The sequence below is a fragment of the Mya arenaria genome, chromosome 14 (genome assembly GCF_026914265.1).
Source record: "Mya arenaria isolate MELC-2E11 chromosome 14, ASM2691426v1".
NCBI classification, from domain to species: Eukaryota; Metazoa; Mollusca; class Bivalvia; order Myida; family Myidae; genus Mya; species Mya arenaria.
The window spans coordinates 45,588,339-45,614,972 of record NC_069135.1 but is presented as its reverse complement, the minus strand read 5'-3'; the positions used below and the strand labels follow the sequence as shown (position 1 = coordinate 45,614,972).

At 37.8% G+C, this 26,634-nt stretch overlaps 1 protein-coding gene across 6 annotated transcripts in view; it reads right to left on the bottom strand.

Moving 5' to 3' along the window:
* The window catches only part of LOC128216947 (dedicator of cytokinesis protein 3-like), a 186,104-nt gene that overhangs the window by 145,955 nt on the left and 13,515 nt on the right, over positions 1-26,634 (bottom strand). For all 6 annotated transcript variants that reach the window (XM_052923696.1, XM_052923698.1, XM_052923697.1 and 3 more), the window contains 3 exons: positions 13,849-13,904; positions 5,963-6,059; positions 3,102-3,256 (listed from right to left, as the gene is read on the bottom strand). In XM_052923696.1, the coding sequence (XP_052779656.1) occupies positions 3,102-3,256; positions 5,963-6,059; positions 13,849-13,904 (308 nt within the window). The remainder of the gene's footprint in view (positions 1-3,101; positions 3,257-5,962; positions 6,060-13,848; positions 13,905-26,634) is intronic.

The following is a 26,634-nucleotide window of genomic DNA, read 5'->3' as shown; positions in this document are numbered from 1 at the left end:
TGCTATTTATACAATATAATTAACGTTATTGCAACAATGTGCTAATCAAGTGTTCTTATAAAATGTGCTATTCAACAAATAAAAATATATTCCTACTTCATTTATTTAACAGCGATGTGATCTTATGTCGATATCTGATGGCTCAAGCCCCCCCCCCCCCTTAATTTAAGTATACACACCCCATTTTGGTTCCAATTTGAAGCATTGAAGCAAGGACAGCCTTCTTAACAACCCAGTGCTTCACCCTATGCAAGAAATAGCTTCAGCCCTTTAGTTTCCAGGTCATTCACATCCCTCACTTTTTTCATTGTAGGTCCAAATTGTTTGTCTTATATCAACATATTTAAGTATGTTTTTAATGCAATCTAAGGCCCTTAAAATGCTTAAACCCCAGAGTTTTCAGGGAGCTTTGCCCCCTCTGAACCCTGACACAGATGCTGCCCTAGATTTGAAAGGGAGCCATAGACCCACTGGGAAAAATTGTTGATAATTTTTCAAAACCAAAAAGAAACCCTGCTTACAGGGACTAAGTACAAAACTTGCACATTACAGGGACAAGGTTTGTATCAATACTTCACATTCAGGGACAAGGTTTGTATCAATACTTCACATTCAGGGACAAGGTTTGTATCAATACTTCACATACAGGGACAAGGTTTGTATCAATACTTCACATTCAGGGACAAGGTTTGTATCAATACTTCACATTCAGGGACAAGGTTTGTATCAATACTTCACATTCAGGGACAAGGTTTGTATCAATACTTCACATTCAGGGACAAGGTTTGTATCAATACTTCACATACAGGGACAAGGTTTGTATCAATACTTCACATTCAGGGACAAGGTTTGTATCAATACTTCACATTCAGGGACAAGGTTTGTATCAATACTTCACATTCAGGGACAAGGTTTGTATCAATACTTCACATTCAGGGACAAGGTTTGTATCAATACTTCACATTCAGGGACAAGGTTTGTATCAATACTTCACATTCAGGGACAAGGTTTGTATCAATACTTCACATTCAGGGACAAGGTTTGTATCAATACTTCACATTCAGGGACAAGGTTTGTATCAATACTTCACATACAGGGACAAGGTTTGTATCAATACTTCACATTCAGGGACAAGGTTTGTATCAATACTTCACATTCAGGGACAAGGTTTGTATCAATACTTCACATTACAGGGACAAGGTTTGTATCAATACTTCACATTCAGGGACAAGGTTTGTATCAATACTTCACATTCAGGGACAAGGTTTGTATCAATACTTCACATTCAGGGACAAGGTTTGTATCAATACTTCACATTCAGGGACAAGGTTTGTATCAATACTTCACATTCAGGGACAAGGTTTGTATCAATACTTCACATTCAGGGACAAGGTTTGTATCAATACTTCACATACAGGGACAAGGTTTGTATCAATACTTCACATTCAGGGACAAGGTTTGTATCAATACTTCACATACAGGGACAAGGTTTGTATCAATACTTCACATTCAGGGACAAGGTTTGTATCAATACTTCACATTCAGGGACAAGGTTTGTATCAATACTTCACATACAGGGACAAGGTTTGTATCAATACTTCACATTCAGGGACAAGGTTTGTATCAATACTTCACATACAGGGACAAGGTTTGTATCAATACTTCACATTCAGGGACAAGGTTTGTATCAATACTTCACATTCAGGGACAAGGTTTGTATCAATACTTCACATTCAGGGACAAGGTTTGTATCAATACTTCACATTCAGGGACAAGGTTTGTATCAATACTTCACATTCAGGGACAAGGTTTGTATCAATACTTCACATTCAGGGACAAGGTTTGTATCAATACTTCACATTCAGGGACAAGGTTTGTATCAATACTTCACATTCAGGGACAAGGTTTGTATCAATACTTCACATTCAGGGACAAGGTTTGTATCAATACTTCACATTACAGGGACAAGGTTTGTATCAATACTTCACATTCAGGGACAAGCCCAGTAAAAGCCCAATAACAACTATGAAAAGGTGTGTTACGAGGGGTGATCCAGAATTACGTGGACTTCTTTCATATTTTCTTTATTTTTTGTCTAAATCATTTAAAAATTCATGAATATTTTATTCAAAGTGTTCTGCATTGACGATAAGAATTTATTTCAGATCTGTAAATTTAATGACATCATACAAATATACTGTTCAAATTTCTGATGTCATTTTCGTTTAAAAGTCATTATTTTCTGAATTGCAAGCACAGTCTTGGATACATGGCGTCATCGGTCTTTGAAGAAGCGCAAAGGGTGATTAGGTTTTGCGTTGGATTGGGGAAAACACCGACACTGACTACTAAAATGAGCGCCAAAGCGAAAATGAAGCAACCTGTGTGACGTTTATTAGTAATCAACTGGCATCAACATGTTACAGAAAGGTCATATTCCATAGAAGACAATATGGGAAGAGGACGGAAAAAGACGAGAGGCACAATATTACTGATGTCGGTGAAGAACGTTATCGAAGGGCATCGCCGTTTGACAGTATGTGATGTAGCAAGCGTCATCGGGGCGGGGTACGGAAGTGTGCAAAGGATTTTAACGGATGGTTAAGGCATGCAAAAAGTTTGTGCAAGGTGGGTCCCTCGATTGTAACGTGAAAAAGAGAGAGAAAAACTTGTGCATGATTCAAAAACATTTCTGCGAAGATATGCACAGGTAGGTGAACAATTTATGAACCGGATCATTACTAACGATAAACCTGAAACACTAAATGTGCATAATGCGATATCCACGTGTTCCGAGAGTTGTATTTGAATGTTTATACACAGTTGAAAAATGAAAAGTGTGTCAATGTTGGTGAGGAATACTTCGAAACGTCATTGACCTCATTGGAATGCGCCAGTTGTGTTCAACCACATGTCGTTAATAGATTGTAATTCAGAGATTTTTTTATGTTTTGCTCTGAAAGTTTCAGGAATTATACCAGATATGATATATGTATCATATTTGAAGTTTCTATGTTCTATGTGCAATAATATTTGAATTATTAAAAAAGTCCGTATAATTCTTGATCAACCCTCGTACATGTACTGTTTAAGTGACTTACCCATTTCCCCAGTCAATGATACCAACAATATCACGTTTCATGTCAGCAAGATCTGCCCTAGTGTGGCGCCAGTTCAGCAACTCGCTACGTAATATAGTCAGCTCTTCAACATTGTGAAATATCTTCATTCTCAACAGCTGGCTTTGACGGGTGCTCTTAAAGTATCAAACACACCAACATTTTGCAATATCAAACATACCAACATCTTATAGTAACAAACACACCAATAACTTGTAGAAACAAACACACCAACACCTTGTATTAACAAACACACCAACATTTTGCAGTAACAAACACACCAACATCTTGCAGAAACAAACACACCAATAACTTGCAGTAACAAACACACCAACATCTTGCAGTAACAAACACACCAACATCTTGTAGAAACAAACACACCAACATCTTGTAATAACAAACACACCAATAACTTGTAGTAACAAACACACCAACATTTTGTAATAACAAACACACCAACATCTTGTAATAACAAACACACCAACATCTTGCAGTAACAAACACACCAACATTTTGTAATAACAAACACACCAACATCTTGTAGTAACAAACACACCAACATCTTGCAGTAACAAACACACCAATAACTTGCAGTAACAAACACACCAACATCTTGCAGTAACAAACACACCAACATTTTGTAATAACAAACACACCAACATCTTGTAGTAACAAACACACCAACATCTTGCAGAATCAAACACACCAATAATTTGTAGAAACAAACACAGACAACACACTAGTATCTTTCAGTGACAAACACACCAACATATTGCAGTGACAACACACCAACATCTTGCAGTAACAAACACACCAACATCTTGCAGTGACAGCACACCAGTATCTTGCAGTAACAAACACACCAACATCTTGCAGTGACAGCACACCAGTATCTTGCAGTAACAAACACACCAACATCTTGCAGTGACAACACACCAGTATCTTGCAGTGACAACACACCAGTATCTTGCAGTGACAACACACCAGTATCTTGCAGTGACAACACACCAGTATCTTGCAGTGACAACACACCAGTATCTTGCAGTGACAACACACCAGTATCTTGCAGTGACAGCACACCAGTATCTTGCAGTGACAACACACCAGTATCTTGCAGTGACAGCACACCAGTATCTTGCAGTGACAACACACCAGTATCTTGCAGTGACAACACACCAGTATCTTGCAGTGACAGCACACCAGTATCTTGCAGTGACAGCACACCAGTATCTTGCAGCGACAGCACACCAGTATCTTGCAGTGACAACACACCAGTATCTTGCAGTGACAACACACCAGTATCTTGCAGTGACAAACACACCAGTATCTTGCAGTGACAGCACACCAGTATCTTGCAGTGACAGCACACCAGTATCTTGCAGTGACAACACACCAGTATCTTGCAGTGACAACACACCAGTATCTTGCAGTGACAACACACTAGTATCTTTCAGTAACAAACACACCAACATCTTGCAGTGACAGCATACCAGTATCTTGCAGTAACAAACACACCAACATCTTGCAGTGACAGCACACCAGTATCTTGCAGTAACAAACACACCAACATCTTGCAGTGACAGCACACCAGTATCTTGCAGTAACAAACACACCAACATCTTGCAGTGACAACACACTAGTATCTTTCAGTGACAAACACACCAACATCTTGCAGTGACAACACACCAGTATCTTGCAGTAACAAACACACCAACATCTTGCAGTGACAGCACACCAGTATCTTGCAGTAACAAACACACCAACATCTTGCAGTGACAGCACACCAGTATCTTGCAGTAACAAACACACCAACATCTTGCAGTGACAGCATACCAGTATCTTGCAGTGACAACACACCAACATCTTGCAGTGACAACACACCAGTATCTTGCAGTGACAGCACACCAGTATCTTGCAGTGACAGCACACCAGTATCTTGCAGTGACAGCACACCAGTATCTTGCAGTGACAGCACACCAGTATCTTGCAGTGACAGCACACCAGTATCTTGCAGTGACAGCACACCAGTATCTTGCAGTGACAACACCAGTATCTTGCAGTGACAACACACCAGTATCTTGCAGTGACAACACACCAGTATCTTGCAGTGACAACACACCAGTATCTTGCAGTGACAACACACCAGTATCTTGCAGTGACAGCACACCAGTATCTTGCAGTGACAACACACCAGTATCTTGCAGTGACAGCACACCAGTATCTTGCAGTGACAACACACCAGTATCTTGCAGTGACAGCACACCAGTATCTTGCAGTGACAACACACCAGTATCTTGCAGTGACAACACACCAGTATCTTGCAGTGACAGCACACCAGTATCTTGCAGTGACAGCACACCAGTATCTTGCAGCGACAGCACACCAGTATCTTGCAGTGACAACACACCAGTATCTTGCAGTGACAACACACCAGTATCTTGCAGTGACAACACACCAGTATCTTGCAGCGACAACACACCAGTATCTTGCAGTGACAACACACCAACATTGTTCAGTAATTCGCAACATCTTGTTTACTTTTGCTCATAATACAAACACTCTGGTGACTTGGTTGGACAATGGAAGTTTGTATTCAACTACAAAACTGGTTTTGAAATAACATAATAATATCAGAATGAGTATGCAAATTTCCGTGATACTGAACTGAATAAAATTGAGTCAGTTAGAAGATTATAAAAAAAAAATCGCACAATACAGTGGAAGCATAAAACATGGGCCATACTATTTAAAAGTTTTTGATAGTGGAAATGCTTCTGAAGTAACATTGATGAGAAATGAGAAAAGCCAAAAAGGCTTCTAATGCAACAGTACACAAGGCATACATTTACGATATGTTTCCAAGTTGCACTCCACTCCCACAGGACATCGGCAACTTCACACACCATTTGGTCCTCTGTTGATGTGACCGTTTCATAAAACCTGCAACACATAATTACTGTTTGCCATAAATAGTTTAATATAACTTAACAAGCAAATTTCTTAAACTGATATTCCATACCTGATAAGGCAAAGCTCATGGAATTGAAATGAAAAGTTGGTGAAATATTCCTATATTAACATGTAATTTGGCTGCAGAGAGACTGTTGGATATGAATTTAGTTCATTAGGAATTGTATGAATTAACAAGAGCTGTCACAGTATGTGACGAATGCCCCCGATTGTGACATTGACCTATGAACAAGGTCAGTACATGAAAAGTTGATCTTGCCTAAAGTTACATGTCAAATACATATGGCAAGTTATTTTAAATTGCCTCTAAACATGAAAAAATACCACCCATAGTTGACAACCGACACTGTTATGTCCTTATATATGCAGCATTCCATTGTGAATAAACACCCAAGTGTGACCTTGACCTTTGAGATAGGGACATGGGTCTGTCATGCGACGCGTCGTCTTGGTATGTGGAACACAGAGTGGCAAGTTATTTTAAAATCTGTCCATACAAGGGAAAGTTACAGCCAGGACACGACAACTTATACTCTATGTCCTTATATGCAGCACTCTGTTGTGAATAAACACCTAAGTGTGACCTTGACCTTAGAGGTAGGGACACAGGTCTTGCACGCGACACGTCATCTTGGTATAAGTAACACATGTGGCAAGTTATTTTAAAATCTGTCCATACAAGGGAAAGTTACAGCCAGGACACGACAACCTATACTCTATGTCCTTATATGCAGCACTCCATTGTGAATAAACACTAAGTGTGACCTTGACCTTAGAGGTAGGGACACAGGTCGTTCACACGACACGTTGTCTTGGTAAGTGGAACACATGTAGCAAGTGATTTTAAAATCTGTCCATACAAGGGAAAGTAACAGCCCTGACACGACAACCTATACTCTATGTCCTTATATGCAGCACTCCATTGTGAATAAACACTATGTGTGACCTTGACCTTTGAGGCAGGGACACGGGTCTTGCACAAGACACGTCGTCTTGGTATGTGGAACACATGTGGCAAGTTATTTTAAAATCTGTCCATACAAGGGAAAGTTACAGCCCGGACACGAGTTATTGGGCCGGACACACGGACGGACGGACAGTGCGATTTTAATATGCCCACCTTCGGGGCATAAAAATGTTGTTTATAGAGAAGCATTTGTAATAGTTTTTCATGAATTTAAACGATTTCAAAATGATAGTTCAAATATGTCTGAAGTAATAACAGTAAATGGTAAAAAATGACATTTTAAGGTACTTGCTGATCATCTTCACTGTTTTTTCTAAGATTTGCTAGTGACCTTGTTTTAAACCCGTAGTGACCCACATTAAAAATATTATCCATTCTGACACCTTCAGTTGGGCAAGGGATATCATTATGGCTAAGAAATGTCCATAAAAATAACCCAATAATTGTTTTTTTGATCTTGTGACCTAGTTTTTGACACCACCTGACCTAGTTCCAATTAATGTTAGGGTTGATGAAGGAAATCACTTTAATTAAGGTTTATGAATATTGGACCAAATATAATGTCTCAAGGGTGTTCCAAAGATTTTCTTAAGATTTGACCTAGTGAACTAGTTTTTGACCCAAAGTGACCCATATTAAAGAACTGTATCCATTCTTACACCTTACGTTTGGCAGGGGAAAGCATGATGGCTAAGAAGTGTTCATATATACCTTGATTGTTTTGATTTGACCAAGTGACCTAGTTTTAACACCACATGACCTAATTTCAAATTAAACCTAGAGTAGAGAAGGAAAATATTCTGATAAAGTTTCTTAAATGTTGGACCAAATATTATGTCTCTAGTGTGTTCAAAAGATTTTCCTAAGATTTGACCTAGTGACAAAGTATTTGATACCATGTGAACCACATTTAAAAGCATCTGATAGATTTTATGAAGGAAAATATTCTTATCAAGTTTTTAGCTCTACTGACCAAAGGCCAGAAGAGCTTATGCGATAGTAATGTGTACGTAGTATGTCCGTCCGTGTGTTCGTGCTTCTGTGGGTCTGTAAACAATTGCTTGTGAACACGATACTGTCTTCAGTTTTGATTGTATCGCGATGAAACTTGTATTTAGATATCCATGAGAGCTTCGTGCCTTTCCAAAACCAGATCTGCCCATGCATGCCTAGATTATGGACATTGAAATGTAAAAAATCAGTGCATCTGTAAACAACTGCTTGTGAACATGCAACAGTCTTCAGTTTTGATTGTATCTCAATGAAACTTGTACAGTATCTAGATATCCATTAGAGCTCAGTTCCTTTCGAAAACCAGCCAGATCCACCCATGCATGCCTAGAAAATGGGCCTTGGTAGTAAAACAAATGCTATTGTGTAAACAATTGCTTGTGATCACGATACAGTTGTCAGTTTTGATTGTATCTCGATGAAACTGATACAGTATTTAGAAATCCATTAGAGCTTGGTTCCTTTGCTCGATTTCTTTCGAAAACCAGCAAGATCTGCCCATGCATGCCTTGATTATGGGCCTTGAAAATATGAAAAAATCTGTGCATCTGTAAACAATTGCTTGTGAACACAATACAGTCTTCAGTTTTGAATGTATCTTGATGAAACTTGTACAGTATTTAGATATCTATTAAAGCTCGGTTCCTTTTTCAGATCTGCCCATGCATGCATAGTTTATTTGTCTTTAAAGTATAAAAAAATGCTATTTTTAGCTAAGTCTATTTTTAGCCAAGTCTACATGAGCTATTTTTAGCTAAGTCTATTTTTAGCCATGTCTACATGAGCGAAGTGTATTTTTAGCCAAATTTACATGAAAAGTCACAATTGCTTGTAAATGTTTGTTCAAAAAATGCCACTGGGTTCGTTAATGGCCTCGCCCCTGGGTTCACAGGTTTGGTATATTAAATTGGGAAATGTTAAAATACTTTTTGTCTGAAACAGAAATGCAGATCCATGCTATTTTGAACAAGGCTTAATTTAGTGGTCCACTACCATGGTTGTTCAAATTATGCCCCTTGGGTCAAAACTGGCTCTGCCCCGGGGGTCACAAGTCACTAGAGACTTATTTAAGAAATATTCTTCTTTCAAACCACAAGGTCCATACCTTTGATATTTGTTGTGGAGCATCATATGAGATTATGCCCCTTGGGCAAAAGCTTGCCCCACATCTTTTGACCTACTCTTTAATTTTTAAAGTTACATCTATGAAATTTTGACCATGTGTACAGTTTTGCAAACGAGCATCAATGTTGTCCTCGGATGTCCTTAACTTAGACCTTTTGACCAAGTTTTTTATTTATAATGCTACAGAAATGAAATTTTGTCCATGAGTACAGTTTTGAAAGCAAATATTTTTTTACCCTCAGGTTACCTTTACTTGGCACATATTAAAATAATTCATGCAACTAATCTGTTTACAACACTTTCTGTCCTCAGATGTTGAAGAGCAGCGTTTTCAGCTAACCCAAACACAAAAAGTGAACTATATATTTGCTTCCAATTACTCATACGTACATGCTCTGGATTGAAAATGACCACAAGAGCCATGCCAGTAGAGCATAGGCCTGCTTGGGCCTCTTGTTTAAATATAGAACAAGACATATTGCTTCTTGTATTTTTCTAAGATCTGTTCTAAGAAATCATAAATTTCATAAAGGAAAACATTCTGATAAAGTTTCATGAATATTGGACTTAATATCATGTCTCTAGTGTGTTCCAAAGATCTTCCTAAGATTTGACCTAGTGACCTAGTTTTGACCCCATGTGGCCCACATTTACAAGTGGTCAAGATTTCATGGAGGGAGTTTTTATTGGCACAAAAAAGGGAGTTGTCATTGGCACATTGTGGAAGTAGTTATAGGTAAAACTGGTTATTTGGTGCAACAGACAAAGTGGTTGAAGGTTCAACAGAGGGAATTGTCATTGGTGCAACAGAGGAAGTGGTTGTAGGTGCAACAGAGGGAGTTGCTATCCGAGCAACAGAAGAAGATGATAAAGTGGCATAATAGGACAATGTTATAGGTGAGGCAGAAGTTGATGATAAATTTGTGTAAGAAAGGAAGATAATATAGGTGAAACAAAAGTAGAAGTTATACTTTATACTGTTAAGGTGCAACAGGGGTATATATTATAGGTGCAACAGAGGATGGTGATATAGGTGCATCAGAGGAAAATGTAACAGGTGAAACAGAGGAAGTTTTTTTAGCTGCAAAAGAGGTAGATGTTATAGCTGCAACATAAGATGTTCCAGGTACAAGAGAGAGTTATATATAGAGGGATATATTATATGTTCAACAGAGGGAGTTGTCCCAGGGGTAATACAATTAATTAATGCAATAGTGGGAGAAACTGCCCCAATAGCTCAGTGGTCGAGTAAGGTGTAAGAAGGGATACAGTTCTTTAATGTGGGTCACTTGGGGTCAAAAACTGGTTCACTAGGTCAAATCTTAAAAAAATCTTTGGGTGTGGAAGGTTCAAACCCCGGCCATGTCAAACCAAAAGACATTAGAATATGGTACCAGTAGCTCCCTTGGCTAGTGCTTGGCTTTTAAAGGGTATTACTGGGAAAATGATGTACTTAGTAATGATTCAACCCAGAAAAGTTGTATCCTGTGTATCGGTGCTTAACACCAAACACGTTAAAGATCCAAAAGATCTCTTAATAAAGAGCTAGGGTATCGCACCCGGATCTCTTGTAGCTCACTCTGTTTCTTCAAGTCTTCTAATGTCTGGATTTGACTGAGCATTGCTGCTCTTCTTTCTCATGTCACTTATGGCAGAACAGAACAGAATTTAAGTTGTGATGGTGTCACAGAGGGGTCAAGCCATAAAGCAGCCAATGGGCGTGGGCAAACCTTGATAACTCACATTAACAATAAGGCCAGAGTTTTTATATCTTTAGATTTACGGGAGCGCCGTACCTAAATATTGCAAAACCCAAATAAAAATAAAATTCATTTTCATAGTTTTATTTTTATTTTTTCCGACGAACGTTGCTCCAAGGTTAAGAAAAAAATAACATTAGTGTTCTATAACCCATATCTCAGAACCAACTGGTGTACCAATTGTCATTCATTATCGGTTTTTTTACTGCACAAACCAAGTAAACCAGTCGGAAATACGCGGGGGAAACAGAACAGGTACCCGTTACCATAACAACGTCCTGTCAAAAGTGAAAGTACTTTTTGTCATACCCCTTATTTCTCACAATTTCTGCAGCTATATAGAAATGTTTTACTACAAAAACGTTCCGATGTTTATGTTTCATTGTATAAATAAAACCGTGGTGAACTTAGAGCGTGTTTATTGTGATTTTTTTTGTAGATTCAGTATGTTGTTCGCGTTTCGTGGAATGATTGCGAAACTTCCGGTCAAAATAAGGAGACAGAAATTCGTGGGTTGTATTGTCTATTAAAAGTCGTTGGCGCACGTCGTATATTAACAAGGATGAATTGGATTACAGCGCAAAAATGTATAGCTTCTGACAAACACAAACTGCAAAATGATATCGTGTTCATCATAGTCGAAATGGATATTTTTGTCTGAATTTGACTCTGGGGAGCATTGAACACACTGCTTCACGATCACATATTTGAAGAGAAAAACACAAGGTATTCGTAGTTGTTAATTAGTAAATAGTTTAATAATGATTTAGAATTTAAATCGTTATAGAATACTGAAAATGATGTAATAATACCATAGTGTGTGTTTCCGATAAAACAGAAAAAATCTGAACATAAGATATCTGGCAGTCAGTGCAAGAAGTCAAACTTATCCGTTGCTTATTGCCAACGGCCATAGCTGGAATTAGAAGGATATTTTTCAGGACTGATTCTAAAATCAGTTCTTAGACCTGGTTTTTTGAAACATATAACACTTGTAAAATTTATCTTAATGCTCCCGAATTTTCTTTGGTGAAGTACATAAACGTAGATTTTGACTGTCTGTGTATCCGTAAGCCCTGTCAAACTTTGAAGTGAAGAGGAATTTCCATCAGGGCTTCTACTTTTTTTGGTTATATTTTCTATATAAAAACCACATCACGGTAAATTGTCACGGTGCTATTTCGTTAAAGACAGAAAAACACATTTGACCTCCTTATTATACTGTGTCTGAAACTGTGTTCAATGTTTGATTACTTCACAATGGAAAGGATATGCTTCTATTGTGGGCAAAAGGTTAGAATTGGCCATTTAAACTTCTTTATTACACTGACATGTTTCATAAAATCCATGGGTTGATAATATATGCACCTCATATGCATAGATGCATTCGAACAAATATATACAATTAATTTCAATGAGCGCTTGAACTCACAGTGTTGAGGTCAATATTTTCAGTCATTAAAAGGATCTTTTAATTATGCTTTTGAAACTTTATGGTGATCTATCACCCTTTTTTCAGCCTATGAAATAGCTGACACAAGTAAGGTGTGTTTTGTCTTCGTGATATAAGAAGATTTAAAAAATAAAAAAAATCCATTTTATTTTTATTTATTTCTCCTTTGGGACATTTTATGCATTTTATTTTTATTTTTATTTCTTCCTCCTTACCCAACTTTTTGAAAAATCTCCCGTAAATCTAAAGATAAAAAACTCTGGCCTAAGCAATAATGGGAGTTGTTATTCAGAGGGAGTTTAAATAGGTGGAACAGAGGTTGATGTAAGAAGTGCAACAGTTGTCATTGGGGGGGGGGGGGGGTTTAGGAGAAACAGAGGGAGATGTTATAGGAGCAACAGAGGGAGATGTTATAGGAGCAACAGAGGGAGATGTTATAGGAGCAACAGAGGGGGTTGCTATAGGTGCAATAGAGGGAGATGTTATAGGTGCAATAGAGGGAGATGTTATAGGAGCAACAGAGGGAGATGTTATAGGTGCAACAGAGGGGGTTGTTATAGGTGCAACAGAGGGAGATGTTATAGGTGCAACAGAGGGAGATGTTATAGGTGCAATAGAGGGAGATGTTATAGGAGCAACAGATGGAGATGTTATAGGTGCAATAGAGGGAGATGTTATAGGAGCAACAGAGGGGGTTGCTATAGGTGCAACAGAGGGGGTTGTTATAGGTGCAACAGAGGGGGTTGTTATAGGAGCAACAGAGGGGTTGTTATAGGAGCAACAGAGGGGGTTGTTATAGGTGCAACAGAGGGAGATGTTATCTGAGCAACAGAGGGAGATGTTATAGGTGCAACAGAGGGGGTTACTATAGGTGCAACAGAGGGGGTTGTTATAGGAGCAACAGAGGGAGATGTTATAGGTGCAACAGAGGGAGATGTTATAGGTGCAATAGAGGGAGATGTTATAGGTGCAATAGAGGGAGATGTTATAGGAGCAACAGAGGGGGTTGCTATAGGTGCAACAGAGGGGGTTGTTATAGGAGCAACAGAGGGGGTTGTTATAGGTGCAACAGAGGGGGTTGTTATAGGAGCAACAGAGGGGGTTGTTATAGGTGCAACAGAGGGAGATGTTATAGGTGCAACAGAGGGAGATGTTATAGGAGCAACAGAGGGAGATGTTATAGGTGCAATAGAGGGAGATGTTATAGGAGCAACAGAGGGAGATGTTATAGGAGCAACAGAGGGGGTTGTTATAGGTGCAACAGAAAAATTGTTAAAAAAACAACAGAGAAAGTTGTTTTAGGTGCTACAACAGGTTTTTTCAATCTATACAGGCAAGAGGTGCAACATAGGAAGTTGCTAGATGTTACATAATGTTCAGAGCACCAGTCAAATCTAGATGTCATTCAATCAAACAATAATTAGAGGTAGAAGATTAACCAACCCTTCATTTTCTACTTTGCAAGGCTTGATGTGGATGATACATGCTGGAAATATGCCCTGAAATAAAAACAAAGCACAACCATATTTAAGATAAAAGTTACTAAAGTAACTGATTGACCAATAAATCAATGTATTTCTAATACAATAGTTCAGTTTTCTGCAAGTTACAGATAGCCAAAATAATCATGACATATTTCTCATAGTTCTTTAATATGCTGTCACGAGAAAGTCCAAACAAAAAACTCTTAAGCTGGCTATCAAATTAAAATTGAATGCAGTATGTTGAAACTGTCGGGTAAAGACATATGTTAAATTTTCATAATGAAAACTATTGTTTGCACAGTATGCTGACTTTTCAATCACTGTGGGGCCACCTGGAAGGTAAAAACATGGCCCATTGCCCCCGGTATACCCCCGGACCGGGGCGAGGGGGGGGGGGGGGGCAGTGGTTACAATTGACTGGTGCATTATAATCCTGGACTATGCTGCAAAAGAAAACAAAATTTAAGGTGATAAACTTAGGCTAACCTATGTTTAGTCTATCCAGACCAGTGTTTGTATGGCTATATGTGAAAAGATATTTGTTCAAAACTATTGTTTTGTCAGAATTTGGTCAAAAATGAGCTTCTAACATCAATTTGGACAAAACAATGACTAATGTTCCTGTTAAGTTGAGCTGTCATCTTCAGCATCGCATAATAAGGTAAATTTTTGGTCACTTGTATTATGACTTGAATCAAATAATACTTAGTTGATCACTCCGATTTCCATCCAAAACGAGCCAGTATCAACGCAAAATTATAGCTACCAGTCTCAGATACAATGCTTTATTGCATAATTATTGCTTTAATTAATGATCCTTTAATGCATGAGACGATGAACAATGACTTCAAGCATGCTCAAATATATTTATTGTCAAAAATAAGATTTCCAAAATTCCAGCGACAGTTTATACCGGAAGCCGCCATTTTGATTGAATTTATTGAGCCCCATGCTAAACCAATTGATTTACAATATAAAAACACCACACATCGGTAGCTTCCCTTTACAAAAACATGTAAACTAGCATAGAAAAATTATCATTTAATATTTTTCAGCATTTAAAAAAAATATTACCTGAAAAAATCTGGTTGGCAATCAAAATGTAGGTGTAGGCGCACAATAGAATTTTTTTTTTACATTTTCAAAACAATAGGAGCGGTAAATCTGCAGAACGAAACATCAATTTGGTGTGGCCTTATATTTAACATCGGTAAAAGATAATGCATTACAGGTCTTTCCCAAAAACTTTTTATATGAGGGGGTATTATCACCTTCTGCATTTCAATTTTTTTCTTTTAATTTCCACAACCGAAATTTTGGTGCACTTTAAGAGAAGAATTCTTAAATATGGACAAGGAAACAAAATCTTCAATCTTCATAATCATGTTTATTTCATTATGAAAAGATAAGAAATGAGTAAATGAAATTTTTTTATATGAATGAATATATTACGATATGTTTCAAAAAAATCCCCTTCCTAGCCTCAGCCTCTATACGTTACTAAAGCAATTCATAATCACCATCTGAAAACAAATTTTCACTGTTTAAATTGTCAAATAAAACAAATGAAAGGGCATGAAAACTAAAAACTATTCCCAAATGGCTTCCAGTCAGTATTAAAGCTTACAGATAAATTGAAGAAAATGTATGTTTGATATTTTCCACTTGCAAGATAAAATGCCAAAGAAAGTATGTTCAAATGATTAAATTGATAACTAGTCTAAAATTAAAATGTTCCTGTCCACATACATAATGTTTTTGAATAAAAATACTGATTTTAAATACATTTACCAGCTTTTGCCTGAATATTAGAATATTACAGGAACCATTACAATTTCCTATATGCTAATCTCAATCTCCGATGCAGTAAACTAGCTTAATTTGGTATATACTTTTAAAAAACTAACATTATGCTTAATTGTTTGTTTTGCTTTAAAAAAAAAATTACTAATCAAATCCCAATAATGACCTACACAATGTACAGTTACTCTGATTCTCAGAATTCTTTCCCAGATCTGGGCAAAGCAGATATATTATCAGCTCACTGTGAAGTACTGTGTGTCCCACAGTTTGCAGAATAATTCATAAAACCTATTATAATCACCGGTTTTGCTCTGATAACCTAGGTTTTGGAGAATAATTGTGCAAACGGCACGAGAAACCTATGGTGTCAAGCAATATCACAAGTTTTTTCAATAACCTAGGTAATGAGGAATTATTGTGCTTATCGGCACAGGCAGTTGCACAATAACTCCATACCATAGGTTTTCACTGCTGCTAATTGCTTTAAGTATCGATCAGTGATTAAACCGTTGTTTATTGATTGATTCGCATTAATCAAGCGACACTGATAACGTAGGTTTTCATTGGTCCAACTAAGCAAAATAAACAGATCTCATTGGCTATGCATTTAAACCGCAAAAATGCTTCACTTAATATCATTTTGGAGGTACTCTTTACAGCAATGAGAAGTACTTAATGTCTGATATTGAAAGTTGTTAGATATAAACTAGTGCCTAGACCAGTTACTGTAGTAATATACAGAAATGTAGGATTTGACATAATTTCAAACAATTAAAAAAACATATTTAAAACCCAAATATATTGTTCTATTTGACATTCAATGAAATATACATGTATTAAGGATTCTCACATGTGTGGCATTTGGTTTGTGAATAATAATGTTCCACTATGCTATATACAATTATCCACACACGCACGCACGCATGCACGCACGCACGCACGCACGCACACACGCACACACACACAAAAATCATTCCAAATGGCTGATTACTTCATCGCAATAGTGAACGACGGTCAACGTCGTCTGAGAGTGGTTAGGGACAGTGTGAGCATTTATAAATTATGATGATGACCGCACTATTCACAATAGTTTTAAACAATGGTTCGCGTGAAGTTTTAAATGTATTTTTTTAAGATGTATGATAATAAATGATAAATATAACAAGTCTTAATAATTTTAAATTTCTTACTTTGTTAAATACCATGCATTAATTGTTTTTGTTCAAATTACATAATACATTGAATGACCCACCTTCTGTAAAAATAAAACAATATAAGTTATGAATAGAAAAAAATGCACACATCTGATATCTGTCTGGACAAATGAATATAAATGAAAGCATTGTATATATACTTTTCATGCTACTGGCAAATCATTTAATATGACAACATAAATAACATTTTTTTAATATTCATATACATAAATGTTTTCATGTTGCCAATTTAGTCTCGACCATCAAGACGCTTGTATCAGGGTCTATATTGTTCATTGACTCTAATTAGAGTGGCTGCATGATTGAGGCTAGCCAGTGCTTTGATAATTGTTACGATCGGAAAACAAGGTTATTAGGAAAAAGGCTACATTCTACTAAACAAATTAGCGCTCGTAAAAAACACTTTTTTTAGATGGTGCGGGCGCAAGTGATAAAAAAATAAACACATTTTTTTGCTTTTCTGAAGAAATAGGTGCGGGAAATCCGATGAACAAGTTATTAATTTGGTGTGGCCTCAGTAGTTATTTCGTATTTTTCCATTAAAAAAGATTACTTGGTATTTCTACCTAGTAGAATTCATTCCTTATGCGTGATTGGCTAGTCCGTGTTATCACATGATATTACCAAGTTAGGTGTATTAGCTTAATTATGTCACCCTCTTAGAGTAAGCCGTCGTAGCTCAGAGAATACGATGCTGGACTGCAATTTTGGCGACCCGGGTTCAAACCTGGTCTCCAACACAATTTTTTATTTACATTTTGGTCCCTTTTTTATAATTATGATATCAAAGCGTAACACATTCTATTAAATAATTGTCCTGAGATTCATTACAGAAAAAAACTTTTTTGGTGCCAATCTGGTGTACAGTCCCTTTTAAAAATTACGAGTGAGTGTCTGGTTTTGTGAGATGAAAATTTTACCACTCGCAAAAATTTGCGAGTATCAAAAACAGTTAAATTCTAATCCTGCTTTTGTAGTTGAACTATAAAAAAAAAAAATGTTAACATCTTGAACAATATATGTATGAACAATATTGAATGTGGACAATCTTGGTGTTGAATGGCTTTTATTCTTGGTCTTGGAGTTGAACACTGCTTCCATTCTTGGTCTTTGAGTTGAACAGCTTTCATTCTTGATCTTGGAGTTGAACAACTTTCATTCTTGGTCTTGGTGTTGAATGGCTTTCATTCTTGGTCTTGGAGTTGAATGGCTTCCATTCTTGGTCTTGGTGTTGAACAGCTTCCATTCTTGGTCTTGGAGTTGAACAGCTTTCATTCTTGGTCTTGGTGTTGAACAGCTTTCATTCTTGATCTTGGAGTTGAACAGCTTTTTTTCTTGATCTTGGGGTTGAACAGCTTTCATTCTTGGTCTTGGTGTTGAACGGCTTTCATTCTTGGTCTTGGAGTTTAATGGTTTTTATTCTTGGTCTTGGTGTTGAACGGCTTTCATTCTTGGTCTTGGCATAGAACGGCTTTCATTCTTGGTCTTGGTGTTGAACGGCTTTCATTCTTGAACTTGGGAGTTGAACGGCTTTCATTCTTGATCTTGGTGTTGAACGGCTTTCATTCTTGGTCTTGGCATAGAACAGCTTTCATTCTTGGTCTTGGTGTTGAACGGCTTTCATTCTTGAACTTGGAGTTGAACGGCTTTCATTCTTGATCTTGGTGTTGAACGGCTTTCATTCTTGAACTTGGAGTTGAACGGCTTTCATTCTTAATCTTGGGAGTTGAACAGCTTTCATTCTTGGTCTTGGTGTTGAACAGCTTTCATTCTTGATCTTGGAGTTGAACAGCTTTCTTTCTTGATCTTGTGGTTGAACAGCTTTCATTCTTGGTCTTGGAGTTGAACGGCTTTCATTCTTGATCTTGGAGTTGAACAGCTTTCATTCTTGATCTTGGGGTTGAACAGCTTTCATTCTTGATCTTGGGGTTGAACAGCTTTCATTCTTGATCTTGGGGTTGAACAGCTTTCTTTTTTGATCTTGGGGTTGAACAGCTTTTTTTCTTGATCTTGGGGTTGAACAGCTTTCATTCTTGATCTTGGAGTTCAACAGCTTTCATTCTTGATCTTGGGGTTGAACAGCTTTCATTCTTGATCTTGGAGTTGAACAGCTTTCATTCTTGGTCTTGGTGTTGAACAGCTTTCATTCTTGATCTTGGGGTTGAACGGCTTTCATTCTTGATCTTGGTGTTGAACGGCTTTCATTTTTGATCTTGGAGTTGAACAGCTTTCATTCTTGATCTTGGGGTTGAACAGCTTTCATTCTTGATCTTGGTGTTGAATGGCTTTCATTCTTGATCTTGGAGTTGAATGGCTTTCATTCTTGATCTTGGAGTTGAACAGCTTTCATTCTTGATCTTGGGGTTGAACAGCTTTCATTCTTGATCTTGGAGTTGAACAGCTTTCTTTCTTGATCTTGTGGTTGAACAGCTTTCATTCTTGGTCTTGGAGTTGAACAGCTTTCATTCTTGATCTTGGTGTTGAACGGCTTTCATTCTTGATCTTGGAGTTGAATGGCTTTCATTTTTGATCTTGGAGTTGAACAGCTTTCATTCTTGATCTTGGGGTTGAACAGCTTTCATTCTTGATCTTGGAGTTGAACAGCTTTCATTCTTGATCTTGGTGTTGAACAGCTTTCATTTTTGATCTTGGAGTTGAACAGCTTTCATTCTTGGTCTTGGTGTTGAACAGCTTTCATTCTTGATCTTGGAGTTGAACAGCTTTCTTTCTTGATCTTGTGGTTGAACAGCTTTCATTCTTGATCTTGGTGTTGAACAGCTTTCATTCTTGATCTTGGGGTTGAACAGCTTTCATTTTTGATCTTGGGGTTGAACAGCTTTCATTCTTGATCTTGGAGTTGAACAGCTTTCTTTCTTGATCTTGTGGTTGAACAGCTTTCATTTTTGGTCTTGGAGTTGAACAGCTTTCATTCTTGATCTTGGAGTTGAACGGCTTTCATTCTTGATCTTGGTGTTGAACAGCTTTCATTCTTGCTCTTGGAGTTGAATGGCTTTCTTTCTTGATCTTGGGGTTGAACAGCTTTCATTCTTGGTCTTGGAGTTGAACTGCTTTCATTCTTGGTCTTGGATTTGAACAGCTTTCATTCTTGGTCTTGGAGTTGAACAGCTTTCATTCTTGATCTTGGAGTTGAATGGCTTTCTTTCTTGATCTTGGGGTTGAACAGCTTTCATTCTTGATCTTGGAGTTGAACAGCTTTCATTCTTGATCTTGGAGTTGAACTGCTTTCATTCTTGATCTTGGAGTTGAACTGCTTTCATTCTTGGTCTTGGAGTTGAACAGCTTTTATTCTTGATCTTGGAGTTGAATGGCTTTCATTCTTGGTCTTGGAGTTGAACAGCTTTCATTCTTGATCTTGGAGTTGAATGGCTTTCTTTCTTGATCTTGTGGTTGAACAGCTTTCATTCTTGATCTTGGAGTTGAACAGCTTTCATTCTTGATCTTGGAGTTGAATGGCTTTCTTTCTTGATCTTGTGGTTGAACAGCTTTCATTCTTGGTCTTGGAGTTGAACAGCTTTCATTCTTGATCTTGGAGTTGAATGGCTTTCTTTCTTGATCTTGGGGTTGAACAGCTTTCATTCCTGATCTTGGAGTTGAACAGCTTTCATTCTTGATCATGGAGTTGAATGGCTTTCATTCTTGATCTTGGTGTTGAACGGCTTTCATTCTTGATCTTGGAGTTGAACTGCTTTCATTCTTGATCTTGGAGTTGAACTGCTTTCATTCCTGGTCTTGCGAGTTGAATGGCTTTCATTCTTGGTCTTGGAGTTGAATGGCTTTCATTCTTGGTCTTGGAGTTGAACGGCTTTCATTCTTGATCTTGGAGTTGAACGGCTTTCATTCTTGATCTTGGAGTTGAACAGCTTTCATTCTTGATCTTGGAGTTGAATGGCTTTCTTTCTTGATCTTGGGGTTGAACAGCTTTCATTCTTGATCTTGGGGTTGAACAGCTTTCATTCTTGATCTTGGAGTTGAATGGCTTTCATTCTTGATCTTGGGGTTGAACTGCTTTCATTCTTGATCTTGGAGTTGAACTGCTTTCATTCTTGATCTTGGGGTTGAACAGCTTTCATTCTTGATCTTGGAGTTGAACTGCTTTCGTTCTTGATCTTGGAGTTGAACTGCTTTCATTCTTGGTCTTGGAGTTGAACAGCTTTCATTCTTGATCTTGGAGTTGAATGGCTTTCTTTCTTGATCTTGTGGTTGAACAGCTTTCATTCTTGATCTTGGGAGTTGAATGGCTTTCTTTCTTGATCTTGGAGTTGAACAGCTTTCATTCTTGATCTTGGAGTTGAACGGCTTTCTTTCTTGATCTTGGAGTTGAACAGCTTTCATTCTTGATCTTGGAGTTGAATGGCTTTCTTTCTTGATCTTGTGGTTGAACAGCTTTCATTCTTGATCTTGGAGTTGAACGGCTTTCTTTCTTGATCTTGGAGTTGAACAGCTTTCATTCTTGATCTTGGAGTTGAATGGCTTTCTTTCTTGATCTTGTGGTTGAACAGCTTTCATTCTTGATCTTGGAGTTGAATGGCTTTCTTTCTTGATCTTGGGGTTGAACAGCTTTCATTCTTGATCTTGGAGTTGAACAGCTTTCTTTCTTGATCTTGTGGTTGAACAGCTTTCATTCTTGGTCTTGGAGTTGAACAGCTTTCATTCTTGATCTTGGAGTTGAATGGCTTTCATTTTTGATCTTGGGGTTGAACAGCTTTCATTCTTGGTCTTGGAGTTGAACGGCTTTCTTTCTTGATTTTGGAGTTGAATGGCTTTCATTTTTGATCTTGGAGTTGAACGGCTTTCATTTTTGATCTTGGAGTTGAACAGCTTTCATTCTTGATCTTGGGGTTGAACAGCTTTCATTCTTGATCTTGGGGTTGAACAGCTTTCATTCTTGGTCTTGGTGTTGAACAGCTTTCATTCTTGATCTTGGAGTTGAACAGCTTTCTTTCTTGATCTTGTGGTTGAGCAGCTTTCATTCTTGGTCTTGGTGTTGAACGGCTTTCATTCTTGATCTTGGAATTGAACAGCTTTCATTCTTGATCTTGGGGTTGAACAGCTTTCATTCTTGATCTTGGGGTTGAACAGCTTTCATTCTTGATCTTGGGGTTGAACAGCTTTCTTTCTTGATCTTGGGGTTGAACAGCTTTCATTCTTGATCTTGGAGTTGAACAGCTTTCATTCTTGATCTTGGGGTTGAACAGCTTTCATTCTTGATCTTGGAGTTGAACAGCTTTCATTCTTGATCTTGGGGTTGAACGGCTTTCATTCTTTATCTTGGAGTTGAACAGCTTTCATTCTTGATCTTGGGGTTGAACGGCTTTCATTCTTGGTCTTGGTGTTGAACAGCTTTTATTCTTGATCTTGGTGTTGAACAGCTTTCATTTTTGATCTTGGGGTTGAACAGCTTTCATTTTTGATCTTGGTGTTGAACGGCTTTCATTCTTGATCTTGTGGTTGAACAGCTTTCATTCTTGATCTTGGGGTTGAACAGCTTTCATTCTTAATCTTGGTGATGAACGGCTTTCATTCTTGGTCTTGGAGTTGAACAGCTTTCATTCTTGATCTTGGAGTTGAACGGCTTTCATTCTTAATCTTGGTGTTGAACGGCTTTCATTCTTGGTATTGGGGTTGAACAGCTTTCATTCTTGATCTTGGGGTTGAACGGCTTTCATTCTTAATCTTGGTGTTGAACGGCTTTCATTCTTGGTCTTGGGGTTGAACAGCTTTCATTCTTGGTCTTGGTGTTGAACGGCTTTCATTCTTGGTCTTGGTGTTGAACAGCTTTCATTCTTGATCTTGGGGTTGAACGGCTTTCATTCTTAATCGTGGTGTTGAACGGCTTTCATTCTTGGTCTTGGGGTTGAACAGCTTTCATTCTTGGTCTTGGGGTTGAACAGCTTTCATTTTTGATCTTGGAGTTGAACGGCTTTCATTCTTGATCTTGGTGTTGAACGGCTTTCATTCTTGGTCTAGGTGTTGAACAGCTTTCATTCTTGATCTTGGTGTTGAACGGCTTTCATTCTTGATCTTGGGGTTGAACAGCTTTCATTCTTGGTCTTGGTGATGAACGGCTTTCATTCTTAATCTTGGTGATGAACGGCTTTCATTCTTGGTCTTGGAGTTGAACAGCTTTCATTCTTGATCTTGGAGTTGAACGGCTTTCATTCTTGATCTTGGGGTTGAACGGCTTTCATTCTTGGTCTTGGTGTTGAACAGCTTTCATTCTTGATCTTGTGGTTGAACAGCTTTCATTTTTGATCTTGGGGTTGAACGGCTTTCATTCTTGGTCTTGGTGTTGAACAGCTTTCATTCTTGATCTTGTGGTTGAACAGCTTTCATTTTTGATCTTGGGGTTGAACAGCTTTCATTTTTGATCTTGGTGTTGAACGGCTTTCATTCTTGATCATGTGGTTGAACAGCTTTCATTCTTGATCTTGGGGTTGAACAGCTCTCATTCTTAATCTTGGTGATGAACGGCTTTCATTCTTGATCTTGGTGTTGAACGGCTTTCATTCTTGATCTTGGAGTTGAACGGCTTTCATTCTTGGTCTTGGGGTTGAACAGCTTTCATTTTTGATCTTGGAGTTGAACAGCTTTCATTCTTGATCTTGGAGTTGAACAGCTTTCATTCTTGATCTTGGGGTTGAACAGCTTTCAATCTTAATCTTGGGGTTTTCTTTTTTGATCTTGGGGTTGAACAGCTTTCATTCTTAATCTTGGTGATGAACGGCTTTCATTCTTGATCTTGGAGTTGAACAGCTTTCATTCTTGATCTTGGGGTTGAACAGCTTTCATTCTTGATCTTGGGGTTGAACAGCTTTCATTCTTGATCTTGGGGTTGAACAGCTTTCATTCTTGATCTTGGTGTTGAACGGCTTTCATTCTTGATCTTGGGCTTGAACAGCTTTCATTCTTGATCTTGGTGTTGAACTGCTTTCATTCTTGATCTTGGGGTTGAACAGCTTTCATTCTTGATCTTGGGGTTGAACAGCTTTCATTCTTGATCTTGGTGTTGAACGGCTTTCATTCTTGATCTTGGGGTTGAACAGCTTTCATTCTTGATCTTGGGGTTGAACAGCTTTCATTCTTGATCTTGGGGTTGAACAGCTTTCATTCTTGATCTTGGTGTTGAACGGCTTTCATTCTTGATCTTGGGGTTGAACAGCTTTCATTCTTGATCTTGGTGTTGAACAGCTTTCATTCTTGATCTTGGGCTTGAACAGCTTTCATTCTTGATCTTGGGGTTGAACAGCTTTCATTCTTGATCTTGGGGTTGAACAGCTTTCATTCTTGATCTTGGAGTTGAACGGCTTTCATTCTTGATCTTGGAGTTGAACAGCTTTCATTCTTGATCTTGGAGTTGAACGGCTTTCATTCTTGATCTTGGAGTTGAACAGCTTTCATTCTTGATCTTGGAGTTGAACAGCTTTCATTCTTGAATTTGGTGTTTAACAGCTTTCATTCTTGATTTTGTAGTTGAATTTAACAGCTTTTACTCAAGTTCTTGGAGTTGAACAGCTTTCATTCTTGATCTTGGGGTTGAACAGCTTTCATTCTTGATTTTGTAGTTGAATTTAACAGCTTTTACTCAAGTTCTTGGGGTTGAACAGCATTCATTCTTGATCTTGGGGTTGAACAGCTTTCATTCTTGATCTTGGGGTTGAACGGCTTTCATTCTTGATCTTGGGGTTGAACAGCTTTCATTCTTGATCTTGGGGTTGAACGGCTTTCATTCTTGGTCTTGGTGTTGAACAGCTTTCATTCTTGATCTTGGAGTTGAACAGCTTTCATTCTTGATCTTGGGGTTGAACAGCTTTCATTCTTGATCTTGGGGTTGAACAGCTTTCATTCTTGATCTTGGAGTTGAACGACTTTCGTTCTTGATCTTGTGGTTGAACAGCTTTCATTCTTGATTTTGTAGTTGAATTTAACAGCTTTTACTCAAGTTCTTGGGGTTGAACAGCATTCATTCTTGATCTTGGGGTTGAACAGCTTTCATTCTTGATCTTGGGGTTGAACGGCTTTCATTCTTGGTCTTGGTGTTGAACAGCTTTCATTCTTGATCTTGGAGTTGAACGGCTTTCATTCTTGATCTTGGAGTTGAACAGCTTTCATTCTTGATCTTGGAGTTGAACGGCTTTCATTCTTGATCTTGGGGTTGAACAGCTTTCATTCTTGGTCTTGGGGTTGAACAGCTTTCATTCTTGATCTTGGAGTTGAACGGCTTTCGTTCTTGATCTTGGGGTTGAACGGCTTTCATTCTTGATCTTGGAGTTGAACAGCTTTCATTCTTAATCTTGGAGTTGAACAGCTTTCATTCTTGAATTTGGTGTTTAACAGCTTTCATTCTTGGTTTTGTAGTTGAATTTAACAGCTTTTACTCAAGTTCTTGGAGTTGAACAGCTTTTACTCAAGTTTTTGGAGTTTACCAGGTTTTAGTCTTGCATAAAATGGCTTTAGTGTATAGGTGTACAGGTTAGAAGAATTGGAGTTTTAATTTGCTTCACTGATATAAATCTTTAACTTATCTTTTACTGCGATTAAAATTCCTTATGTTCCAAGTCTTTCCTCTCATTTCTAATACTTTTTAAATAGACATGTAAATTAATCAGCTCTGCACAATGACTATTTTTCAGATGTCATCCATAAATGACCTGTTAGATGACAGTGATACAACAATCTACAATAAACCTGAACGACTGTCCGTTAAGGCTGGGGATGAGGCTAAAATGTTACTGACTCTTGCTGTCTGTAACATGCATCACTGTATACTTACCAACTACACAACCAATTGAAGTTCAAGAATTCCATCACAAGCATGGCCTTGCATTAAAGGATGTGGTCAGGACATGTTACAATGGATGTCACATAGTGGTGACTCACAACACCAATATGCTCCTGGCATCTAGGATAAAGAACCTTGGGAACATGAGGATCTGGGACAGTCACTTGTCAACCCATTCTCTGTTGAAGTGGTGCCTCTTCAAGCAGCACTTACCTCCCTTTTTTTATTTATTTTGAAAATGATAATGTTCATGCATGTGATATTACTCAACTGGTTCACGCTTATAATTAGTCTGTCTGCCTATCGCGAGTGATATTTACATGCATATATCCTTACCTTAGTGCAAGATCTCTATATCTGCTTCTACTTCCTTTTACAGTTAATGAGTTATTGCACTAAGGTGATGATATATACTCAGTGTTTAGAAAAAATTGGGAATTAATTTTGTTATATTGATTCAATGATTCAAAAAATAACATGACCTCTTCTGTTTAAAAAACTAGGGGTTCCATTCTAAACATTATTCAAATGAAATACAACATGACAGAGTATTCATTAAATATCAGCATGCAAAGTTTTATGCTTTGTTGAAAAAAAATAACTCAGTCATCAGATATGGATAAAGTTCATGTTGAGATACTGGAAGCACATCATTTTCTTTTGGCCAGCTTCTATGTTGCTTCCTAGGGGAAGATGCGGTATAAGGCAATGAATTTTGAAATGTTTGCTTCAGGAAGATAACATGCACCATCAAAGTCTTCAGGGGAGGAACTAGCAATTATTGTGATAATGGAGGAAGTTCATATTCGAGCTAACGCTTTACTTCGTCATTTTCAACATGTACAAGTGGTAGATGCCTTGTCAATGACCCACAAGTCAAACTTGAAAGTAATTTCATTTAGGTATAATGCCATTCATTTTAACATAA